At 40.2% G+C, this 12640-nt stretch overlaps 1 protein-coding gene across 2 annotated transcripts in view; it reads right to left on the minus strand.

Moving 5' to 3' along the window:
• Positions 1–12640, minus strand: part of strn (striatin, calmodulin binding protein) — a 67748-nt gene that overhangs the window by 16989 nt on the left and 38119 nt on the right. The window contains exons 3-8 of one of the 2 annotated variants that reach the window (XM_067585681.1): positions 12204–12277; positions 11431–11515; positions 4969–5139; positions 4734–4869; positions 3649–3808; positions 746–859 (exon numbers count right to left, since the gene is read on the minus strand). In XM_067585681.1, the coding sequence (XP_067441782.1) occupies positions 746–859; positions 3649–3808; positions 4734–4869; positions 4969–5139; positions 11431–11515; positions 12204–12277 (740 nt within the window). The remainder of the gene's footprint in view (positions 1–745; positions 860–3648; positions 3809–4733; positions 4870–4968; positions 5140–11430; positions 11516–12203; positions 12278–12640) is intronic. The other variant, XM_067585680.1, reaches the window with a different exon arrangement.

A 12640-nucleotide genomic window follows, 5' to 3' on the forward strand; every position in this document is an offset into this window, starting at 1 on the left:
CAGAAAAATTTATCTGCTGATTTACAGACGTCTCTTTCACAATTTAAGTCTATGGGTTTAAGTCTTCTTGGGCCAGTGTGCATCACGTGACGTTGTAATTACACGGTTTGGCCGCTATGTAAAATTGGCTTCAAAGCCTGGTGCTCTTCCTATATCCACATTCAGAACCACATTCCCGCACACGCTCAGTTGTATCTGCCTTACACAGAACTACTCTCCAGAGACTGAAAACATGATGCTGTTATTAGTCTTTAGAGCCGTTTCTAAACAAACTAACGTGACCAAACTTCATGATGAAGGAACATGTCACCCAGTGCAGCGAAGTGGCTCACTGACGTGTTTTTAATAGTTTCTGGACGACAACAGAGGAATAAGATATATCAGGCTTTGATACACACACAATACGTGTGTGTACTAGTAGATCAGTTCATTGGTGGTTTGGATCCAAACATGAGATTTGTTGACAAGAAGAAAAATATAGAAAATAGCCAGCTTTATCTGTAAATAGTACACTGATATCGGTGATATAACAAAAATTGCTCATAAACTTAACTACACTACTGTCGTTATTATAGTAAAAGGTGCAGTTGTATCCTGAGTTGCAATGTGATCGTTCCGCCGGACTGACTGAGAGGAAATTAAACCGAGTGGGAAAATAACAGGTTTAAACTAAAGAAGAGTCAGAGGAACAATGAAAGAGAGTTGGGAGAAACAGGATGAACCACAGGCCCGGTGCTGGACTTACTCTTCACCCCCTTCTTGCCCTTGCGTTCCTTCCTGTACTGCTCCTTGAGCTGGGCTATCAGTCCCTGGTCCACATCCCAGGCCAGTTCACCCAGAGGAGACTGCTCTTCCTTTTCTACAGGCCAGTAGGAGGAGGAGGAGGAGGAGGAGGAGGAGGAGGAGGGTGGGGTAGAAACCTGTGATAAGTGTCTGGATGCACTACATATCCAACAACTTTACTTTGACAAAACTACAGAGTCACATGGGATGAGGAGGAAGGTTTTTAAGGATTTTTCAAGAGAATTTCCCTCAAATTCTCCTCTACTGTCAAACAAACAGGTATGAAACAGTGAATGTGTGAAACACAAATGAACACAACAGATCCAACAAACATAAATGGAGAATAACTGAGTTCACATGAAGCTGAAACAATTCTTGACGGTTCTCAGCGGTTCTGAAAGTGAAATGTTAATGCGGACGAGAGACGAGTCACAAAACACTTTTAACTGTGAAGAAAACATTTCACAAAGATGATCATGACTCATGAGAGAAAGTTCTGAACACACAAATATTTTTAAGTCTCTGTGGTAACAGCAGAGGTGTCAAAACCATAAACGGTCCAGAACTCAAATACTTGACTTACAGTCAAAGTAATAAAACCACTACAAGGACACATGGAGTCATAAATGTCTCTGATTAGTGCCTAAAAACAGCTCAGCCAACATTATCCAACCGTGGAGCTGCAGCAGGTTCAGACCTGCAGGTAAAGACCAAGCAGCAACCTCCGGGGCTGTAAAATGAAGCCAAAAACTGCAGTTCCTTGAACAACCACTTGAGGCTCCAAAAGCGAGTCAATCCCCATAGACCCCCATGTTAAAATGTCCAACTTTACAGCAGAAATAAACATGTTTACAGCCTGGTACAAACAACGGTTTTGGTCTCTGTAGCTAATTTCCTCTTTCATGACAACTGTACGGGGGGTGAATTTTTTTATAACTCACCTGTTTAAATTTTATTAAGCCGTAAAGTTCTGCATAATGAAGGACATGGCTGCTTTGAGTGACAGGTCCGCCAGCCGCTAGGTGGCTTGTTTCAGCCATTCGACCCGCCTCTTTACCCATTTTTGATTGGCTGGGAGTTAGGCAGAGTCACGTAATGCTAAGATGGCAACGGCCGGAGCGGCTCACTTTGAGCTTCAAAACCGCTCCTCAGAAACCAACGGGTGATGTCACGGTAACTACGTCCATATTTTTATACAGTCTGTGGTAAAGACATGTTGATGTCGCCTCCTACAGGCACAGAGAGTAACAGCAGCTGGGTTTTTGAAGCTTGTTTCCAGCAAAGTTTTAAATCTTCATGTCTGTAGCTCTGCCAGCTGTCAGTGTTGGTCGGTTCACTGCTTCAGTCCAGACTGAAATATGCTGCTCATTTCTGTGAAAGTTGCACATGAAGCCAAAAACTCTGATCTGATCGTTGGGCCCATGGAGCATGCTCAGTAGAGACTTCCTGTTGGCTCTCCGCTCACTTGAAGGGGGATAAAATGATTCAATCACGCGGCTCTTCTAGACTTTCCAAATGTTATTGGACTGAATGGATCAAATTCTTCAGTCATTTCACTCAGACACTTTCATTCACTATTTTTCAGCTGCTCCTTTTCCAATGATAGTGTGTGTGGGGAAGAAATACTTTTACAATTACAATTTACAATTTCATTTAGCAGACGCTTTTATCCAAAGCGATGTGCATGTTTGGGCCGGTGTGCATCATGTGATGAACCCGGACGTTGTATTTACAGTTTGGCCACTATGTCAAATTGGCTTCACAGCCCAGCGCTGATCCTGAGGGAACTGGGTGTTACAAGTGGGTTTTCTGGTGTAGAACTGGTCTGAAGAGGACCAATCAGCTCCTCCTTGTGAAGAATCGACAGTAAGAGCACATATCTGCCAAATTGTAGTTTCTTGGTTTTCCTGCAGTCATAAATGACGTTGATAAAAATAAACCTGGTCTTTTGTCAGTCAAAGGTCACATGAGCAGATCACTGTGGGGGAGTTTACAGGAACGACTGCAGCCATGATAACAGCGTGCTGAAAGAAAGGATCTCATCATCCGTCCTGGTAGCCCGGGGCGACTGATGCGTCGGGTTGTGGAGGTGGCGTGGGTTCAAGAAAAAAAAAAGGCTTCAGAGTCAGAAATGACAAATCTGTTTCGTAACAGACGGCACGCAGCCAAACAGACTGTTTTTAAATGTCCTTTGTTACGTGTGCACTCGGCTGGTTTATTAGCAGAGTCTGTGAAGGGAAAATAAAATGATACAGCTTTAAAAAAAAAAAGAGAAATCTACAAATCAAAATGCTAAATCTTCCCTCTTTTGCCAAATGCACAGACTCAGTTCAAGGCCTCGGTGTGTGTGTGTGTGTGTGTGTGTGTGTGTGTGTGGAGACACGTCAGTCGTGCTGTACTGAGTCAGCACTCCTTTACAACTACAGTATCTGGACTGTGAAGTGTTGAATCACGAACTGCGTGGGGATGCTTTTTGTCATTGGCCCCGACGACACTGAATGTGTTGCTAGGTAACAGTAGAAAAAAAAAAGGGGGTTTTGTGTAAACTGTGGGGGCAGCCGGGTCACCAGCTGGGAAGAGAGTTTTACATATATACAGCACAGGATCGGCCTTGTTCTGCCATTCAGATCCGTCGGTTTTATTTCTTTTAAAATATTTAGCTTTGTTGTATTTGACCTTCACAGACTGAGTTCTCTCTTCTATTTCTTTTCTACAGATGACTGGCAGGACTTTGCCACCAAAGAGATTTCAGAAACCTGCTTTTCTTCTTGTTCCTTCAGCTGGATGTTGTTTCCTCACCTTAAATCTAAAAGTTTAACACGTGAACGAGCGGGATTTGTTACATGTTCGGTTTGGTCCACTCACCCCACTCTCCGCTGTCCTCTCCGCTCCTGTCAGGTGATCCGTCCAGTTCGTCCGGACTGGCCAAGAAATCGAAACCCTTCAGGGCCTCCTCTGTGTCGGGGTCGTCGCTGAGGTCAGAGGTCGTGGAAGACGGAGTAGACGACTGCTTCTTCCTCACCATCTGTGAGGGAGAGTTATAAAATAAAAAAAAATGCGATTTAAACTTGCGGCTCAGACAGAAAATTCAGGTTGTGTTTGGTCGTCTAACAGAGTTTTTACAGATTCACCGTCTCCCTGTAGCAGCAACTTTCAGATTTAAGAGTGTGAGCTCACATACTGTAGCAGACATAACTGTAAATATAAATATGACCAACCAGGACTTTAACACCTGGACGGCTTTTAACCTTTGGCCAAAACACAAAGACTGTTTCTAGTTTGATCGACTGAGGTTCAGAAGCATTTTATCAAGACTTCTGTCCAAGAGGAAAACACAGAAATTATCTTGACGATCTTTCTGATTTTTTAAAAATCTAAAAATCTGAAATAAGCTTTCATTGATCCGTGAGTGGAAAACCAGATGTTACAGCAGCACATGAATGAAATCAATTGAAATTAGAAATAAAATAAATCAGAGGCGACATTATAAAAGTTATACACGACATACATATTACAATACTTTAGAATATATAAGTGAATTGTGCAAATATTTGTGCAAAAGAAGTCCAGTAGTGCAACTTTGTGTGCGAAGTATATATATAATATAAGTATAAAGGTGTGAAAAATAATGTACATAATAATAATATAATAAAGAATATAATGTTATATATATATATAATAGGTGCAGGTACACAGACTGTGGTAAAAATACAATACTATTAAGTATATAATATAATAGAAATAGAAGAGAATAAAATACTTATGTGTTATATAACATATAATCATATAAAGAGCAAAATAATAATAGTAATGTAATAGTATTATAGTGTTGTTATAAAGTTATTTACTTTAGTTTTAGTTGGTGTAGAGTTCTTCTTCCCCCACATAGTCAAACAAATGCAAGTGTGCAGCTGTAAATAAACCAGAGTGTGTGTGTGTTTGTGTCTTACTGCAGCCAGATCCAGGATGGTTTTATCCCGTCCTTCGCTGTCCTCCTCCTCGTCCTCGTCGCTGAATTCTGCTGCGGCGCTTTCTATGAACTTAAAGGCCTCCAACACGGTGGCCGAGTCCGACATGTCCGGTTTACTGGAGGAGAGAGACGAGCAGCTTATATTACCTAAGAGTTCTGTAGAATCATCTAAATAAACTTTAATTCTGTTATATAATTACTGTCTCATCTCGTACCTGACCATGCCGCTGTCCTTCAGAGAGGAGGGTTCGGTGCCGTTGACCATCGGTTCGGTTTTCTTCTCTGAAGGTTTCTCTCCTGAGTCTCCGGTCAGACCCAGCAGTGCCCTCACCCTCTGAGACTTCACATCCAGGATGGTGTCGGTGTATCCCACCTCCTGCAGGTACCTGAGAGGGGAGCAGGAGACGGGAGATGGGTCAGAGGAGGCGCAGGAGGCAACGAGAGCCTCTGGAGGAGAAGCAACAATCGAGGTTTGACCACCATCTTCTCTCTCTATCTTATTCCTCCGTTGTTGTCCAGAAACCATTAAAAACACGCCAGTGAGTCACACCGCTGCACTGGGTGTCACGTTCCTTCATCATGGAGAGTTTGGTCATGTTAGTTTGTTTAGAAACGGCTCCAAAGACTAATAACAGTGATTTTCAGTCTCCAGAGAGTAGTTCTGTGTAAGGCAGACACAACTGAGCATGTGCGGGAATGTGGTTCTGTTTACAGCTTTGCTAGCTTGTTGTGCTACATATCACAACCTCTGGACTTTGTACTACATTGTAAGTTTCTCAGTACAAATTCTTACACAGAACTACTCTCCAGAGACTGAAAACCTGATCACTGTTATTAGTCTATTATTAGAAGAGATTTCTTATAAAAGTGAAATCCTTCAATTAGAGTAGTTTTGTCTGTTTTCTCATCTCTCACAGCATTTCTTGGCTGTTTGACAGATGATTCAGATGATTGTGGAAGTTAAACTGAGCTAATCAAACACTTTGAGTGCTGACTGACTCACTATAAGCAGACTGGAAGAAACTCGCCAGTCAAACAACCCATAATGCATCGCTCTCTGTGGGGGCGGGTGTCACAGTGATGCTCTCTCCTTTCAGAAAACGATCTCTGATGTTGTGAACGCGTTAATTTTGTCTTGTCCACAGAATAAGATGACCCCACTTTTTAAAATGCAATTTTCAGAATAAAACACCGTCTTCTATTCGGACTAATACATTAACTTTTGTACTTTAATCAAACACTTTGTTTTATTTTGAAAATATACTATCAGTGGCATCCTGAAAGATAACAAAAATGTGAGTTCTCAGCTGTATATTTCATTCTTTAAACATTTTATTACCTGAGTTTCATATTCATAAATGCAAATTTACTGGTAAAGTTACAAAGTCACATAAATGTCACTTTGGCACAATGACTGAAATGATGCTGATATTTGAATAATATGTTTTTACCATCGTGGGTGTTTAGGAAAATTTGCTGCTCATTTATTTTATATTCATGTAGTATTTGTACTGCAGCAGCAGCTCTCCAAAAATAAACATAGAACATATTAAATTAAGCAGAGATTCTGCTTCTCTTAATGTATTAACAAAGGACGTCAAACCCCGAAGAATGTAAAAATTATAAAAACTTTTATTTTGTTTAAAATATCTATAAAAATGTCAAGCTAGCCTAAAATTAGAGCCGCAATTAGTCGATTTATCAATTAGTTGCCAACTATTAAATTAATCACCAACTATTTTGATAATCAATTAATTGTTTTGAGTGATTCTAGCTTCTCAAATGTGAATATTTTCTGGTTTCTTTAATCCTCTGTGACTAAAACAAGACAGTTTAAGTTGCATCTTGGAATTTTGGAAACACAGATTGATATTTTTCACCGTTTTCTGACATTTTATGGACCAAACAAGTAATCAATTAATGGAGAAAATAACTGTCAGAGTCTTTGTTCTCTGAGTCCGTTCAGTTCCTTCTGTGTTATTTGTCTTATATCTTTATCAAACTATACAGGAAAAAGCAATAAAGTTGACTACAAAAAACAACTTAAATAAATCAATAATCTACACTTGGTCTATATGTGATAATGACACAATAAACTTGTACATGTTTGTTTATTTCAATCCAGAAGAAAGAAAAAAGCTTCTGAAGGAATAAATCCTGCTTTTTTTCTGCCTGAATAATTTCTTCCTCATTAACACAGAATGTAGATGTTGGTTTGATTCCTGCTGGAAAATCTCCACACAGGAAGTGACAAAGAACTTAACGAGAGATAATAAGATACTTTAAAACTTCATCTGAACACTCAACACAATCCAAACATTCAGTCAATAAACCCACAAACACTCGGAGGCCTGATATCTTCATTCTGTTGTTGCAGCGGTGCCTTGCTGTACCGCCGAGCTCCACAACAACACAATTACATCCACGAAGCAGCTTCCTTAAAGAGCAACGCCACCCATGTTTGTGAACATGAACATGAAGCTAAAACTGGAGGAAAGAATCCGCTTCTGCTCAGCAGACGATAGATCAGCTGCAGATTTGTTGAGTTTTCTTGATTTTTGTTGACTTGTATGATTTCTAGCACACAAATGAGGTTTGAACTCAGCACTTAAATTAACTCAAAACAAATCAGATTAACATTTTTGTGGCTGCAAAAAAAGTCAAAGCTCCGTTATTTAGCTGCTGATTTTAAGTCTTTTCTGGCTGATTTTGAGCTTTGGTTCAACATGATGCAAACTCACAAATGCTCCATCGTAACGGAGAGAGATAAAGTTCTTTTTAAATGTGCAGAATTTCCCTTTAACCTACCTCGTATCAGAAGAAGTTTATCTGTACTTTACCTCCTCGCTTCGGGGGGAAACCGGAGAAGCAGAGAAGCGCTCAGACTGGCGAGCAGCGTTTTATCAAATGGTTTTATCCTCAGTGGACCGAAGTTTAATGTGAAAGCATCTAGTGTGTTTGTTCATAGAGAGAGAGAGAGAGAGAGAGAGACAGAGGGAGGAAGGTCGGCCTCCCTCCCTCTGTACCAGCCTCTCCGATCGCAGGAGGCCTCGACGGCTCCACACAATCCTCCATTCACTGTCAGCACACAGACACACTCGCTGTCAAACACACACACACACACATTCAGAAAATAAATAATATGTGAGCAGACACACAAATGTCCTCACACACACAGTTACTAGAGTCGCAACTAACCGTTATTTTCATTATCGATTAATCTGTCAGTTATTTTCTTGATCAATTGATTAGTTGTTTGGTCCATAAAATGTCCTTGAATGTCTTGTTTTGTCCACAAAGACATTCAGTTTACTGTCATAGAAGCCAGAAAATATTCACATTTAAGAGGCTGAAATCAGAGAATTTTGACTTTTTTTACTTTAAAAAATCGATTATCAACATAGTTGGCGATTAATCTAATAAGAGGGCAAGTAATCGATTAATCGATTAATCGCTGCAGCTCTAAAAGCAGTAATGGACAACATGAGACAGAAAACACAGAAAGTCTCACAAACACACAGATGTAAACATTTTTCTTACAAAAAGACAAGATCTGCTCATCAGTGTATTTGTTATGTACAGTGTTGGGTGTAACACGTTACTGTAATCACACTACATTCGTCTGTAACGCAGTAATGTAACGCATTACTGTTCCTACATTCAGTGATAACAGTGGAGTTACTGATCAAAACATTCTGTCGTTACTTGCGTTACACGAGTTCTTCAATTATCTGCATTAAAAAATAATCAAAGGTGCCTTTCATGCTCGCTTGCAGAACAATCGCCTGACCTCTCACTTTGGCTTGAGTTACGAACACACGAACACACGTGTGTTGGAGAAAAGACAGAGATGGCAGAGCGGTCTACAGCGCGGTGGTGGAGGGATGCACACTACTTCAAATTTTTTACGTGAAAGGACAAGAATGTGACGGTAAACTGTGCTGTGAACACATCATCACACAGCAGCACCTGCAAAGGCAACATGCTGACACAAAGACTCCCGGACACCAAACAAGCAGCCAAAGCTTGATTCTCAACAGGTAACGTTAACTATCCTTATTAAGATAAGGATTTGCTCTGATATGTGGGCGTATGTAAGGTTTAATGTTATATTGGTAACTGGCAATTACACCACAACGCATCTCAGACGTTGTTGCGGAGTAATGCAAAAGTAATGTAACGAGTAGTGTGATTAATTACCTTTCACAGGGAGTAATTAAGTAAAGTAATGTATTACTCTTTAAAAAAGTAACGAGTGATGTGTAATACATCAGGACCCCAACATTATGTATAAAAAGCAGCACACTGGTGGATGTCGTTGTCTTCTTACACAAAACGATTTCCAGAGAAGAAAAACAGATCAATATTTCAGCCTCTTGTCAATGAAGTTGGAAGATGTTTATTTATTTTAGTATCAGCTGTTCACCTGCCATCAGCCTTTTCCTAATTATTAGTGTGTTCAGGGCTGAAACTTATTTTCATTATCAATTAATCTGTTGATTATTTTCTTGATCAATAGATTAGTTGCTTGTTCTATAAACCCTAAACTGTCTTGTTTTACCCACAACACAAGATATTCAGTTTACTGTCATCAAGACTAAAGAAACCAGAAAATATTCACATTTAACAAGCTGGAAACAGAGCTCTCAGTTAAATACAGCAAAGTCAGCTAAACTTCTGTTTAAAGAGATGCATGACAGCGTCTGTAGGTCTTCTCCTCTACTGTCCGGTGTGTTTGACTCTTCAGCTGACAGCAGCCAATCAGGAGAGAGATGCTCCAGGCTGCGCTTGGATTTTATAACTGAACTAACGACCAGGAAGCACTTTTTATTCCTCTGACTGTGTGGAAATCTGATGTTTTCACATTTAAAACATACATACAGGTAAAACATGTAGCTCTTATATCAGTTTAGTGCAGGGCGGCTGCTCTGCAGGTGCGCTTGATTTTACTGTAACTGCAGTAACCGGGTGGAGACATGAATAATATTTCTCATACGAGGCTGTACTGAAGAAAGAAACCAATAATAATTAAAGCTGCAAGCAGCATTGAACGGGCCCTCGCACCTCTGCGCACGTCCGACCGCGGCGCAGTCGAAGGGCTTCTGTGACGGGCATGTAGATGTCTCAGGCACAGGCTGTTTTCAGACAGTGCAAGAAGGAGATAAACATCACTTCCTTTGTCCACTATTTTGCCTGCTGTTGGGGCTGCTTAGCTGAAATTACATAGGGGGCGCTATTCATCCAGTTTGCATCACTGATGGAATATTGTCATGTAGACGTGTTCAGACCGAGACTCTTATCAAACATGTAAAGTTTGGTGCAGACTGGAGCATTTACAATAAAGTCATAGCAACTTCCTCTGTCATGGCAAAACATCAAATCTCAACAGTGTGAGAATTTTCTGCAGGATGAGACATGATGCAAGTTTTGGGCCCATTCACTTGAATTTCAATTAGTAAATTGGAAACTCTTGATGAGTTTGTGTGTAAAACAAATTAATTTCCTAATTTTCATCAAGTCTATTTTTAGAAAAGTAAAGACTTTTGACCCACATGACCTGGTCAAAGTTTGATTGACATGTGTACTGTCAGGTGTGTAGAGACAATAAGTAACTGCAGCTGGACACAGAAAAATACTCATATATTTGAATGGAGAGTGTGAGTGAACCGCTAGGTGCTCGGGCCCTAATAAAGGAAAAACTGCAGTACAGAGCTACAAATTTTAGTTTTGATGGTATTTTTCTACAGCACTTTATCACTAAACTGTCACCCTCACTCTGTTTGTTCCCTTCCCCTCATAGGTCATCCCCACTACTGAATAATAAATATAAGACCTATAATTATTGTAAAATAAATGATAATAACACCAAACTTCATACAAAGTTTGTATATAATGTACTGTGTGTATATAGGCCTTTCTGCTGTATCCTACAAAAATGAGCTGCATTCAACCCCCACACCAGTGGCAGCTGGAAAACCGACATACCGCATCAAACTATATCATTGTCCTGATGATATCAGAGGGGTGGGGGGCAATTTTATATGCCTGATAATGTTTAGTATGTCGGCCCATAAGAACCACATATATGTAACGAGGTAAATACAGAGAATATGTTACTTTTCCTTCTGAGTCGACGCATCGGTCTGACGTAGCGACTATGAGTCTGGTACAACGCTGCCAGGAATGATTTGAAACTCTGACAAAAAATAAATAAATACATTAAAGTTGCATCATCTGTGTGAGAACATGAATCAATGTGATGGATCACGTCTGCAGGTCGATTATCAGAGTGATGAAGTGAAACAGCGATTGATCACAGAACTGATGATTTAGAAAACATCAGCAGGAACGAACAGCTGGAAACATGAAAAAACACTGATGCTAATTATGTTTATACATATATAAACAATATGTTGGAAATTAGGTTTTCACACACACACACACACACACATGCAGACAGGAAAGGAAACACACACCGGCTCCAACTGGTCACAGTGGATTAGTGTTTGATTCCCATTAAAAGTGTTAATCTCCTTTAAGAAGATTGACTCTGCTGCTTTCTGCTTTTTTGTTCTGAGACACTTAAACACACACATACTGCTGTCCCATGACACTGTGAAAACCTGAATTAGGCTGTGTGTGTGTGTGTGTGTGTGTGTTCATGTGTGTAAACTCACTGTCTGAGCAGCTGGCGTCCTTGTTTCCAGCTGAGCTGATGGCTGCTGTTGGGAGGACTGGGAGCCTCACTGTCATTCCCCTCATCTGAAACACACAGAGAGAGAGAGAGAGAGAGAGAATGAATTACTAACATGTTTCTGTTCATCCATTCATTATTTTCCCAAAGCGATGTAGTCCAGAGGTCCTTCTCCCCGGCTACAGCTCCTCCTGGGATCCCAGATGGGATCCACAGGGAGGCATCGCGATCAGGTGATGAACATGAAGGAGCAGCTGATCAGTGTTTTTCCATCTGTTTTAATGAATATTCTCATTTTGCTCTCAAAGAACTGAGACAAGTTTTACTGCTGGGCTGACGAGGAAACGTAAACAGACTGAGTGAATAAATGAATCATGTGACTCGAACGTCACTGAAGAGCTGAAAACATCAGATGTGTGCGGAGCGATGATGAGGAGGCTGTAACCTTCCTCACATCAATACATGAAACTAACAGAAACGTCATATTTCCATCATGTTTTCCATCGTCTGAGCTTCGACTGTCGCTCTTTTTAATGACGTCGTCTCGTTGTTTCCTCTTCTTCTTCTGCGACGGTTTAACGGCAGCGACTGGAGGATCAGCGCCACCTGCTGTTTATCAGCTGATATTCATTTTAACTGGTGAAAGTGACTATCTGTGAACAAAATGCTGCACTATAATAAATAATTATTCAAAGCAACATATTATTATACTGTATGTAATAAATGAAAACGTTCAGCAGGAGAGAAACGTCTTACCTGAATCATAACTAGGAGGTTTAATCTCCCCTTGGTTCAGTTCTGTCCCATATTTCAGTTTATGATATTTGGCCCTGAGGATGAACACACACACACACACACACACACAAACACACACACACACACACACACACACACACACACACGTATAACATGGTTATCACAATGTCTGATAAGGTCTTATTAGTTTAGTTAAATCATTCTTGTTGAATTATGTCTTTTTGGAATAAATATTATCTATCTTTATGTCGACGTACATGTGTTTAACCTGGTGATTATTAAATAGCTTAAAGATGTCACATTACTGCTGATTATTATCTATAAAAACACAACAAACAGCCACCAGTTTCATTTAATTTCAGCTCAACATGAGACTTGAAACCTGCAGCAGAGACACAGTCAACATTTATTGATAAAGTATCTGATATACAGCTGAG

The sequence above is a fragment of the Thunnus thynnus genome, chromosome 3 (assembly GCF_963924715.1).
Source record: "Thunnus thynnus chromosome 3, fThuThy2.1, whole genome shotgun sequence".
NCBI classification, from domain to species: Eukaryota; Metazoa; Chordata; class Actinopteri; order Scombriformes; family Scombridae; genus Thunnus; species Thunnus thynnus.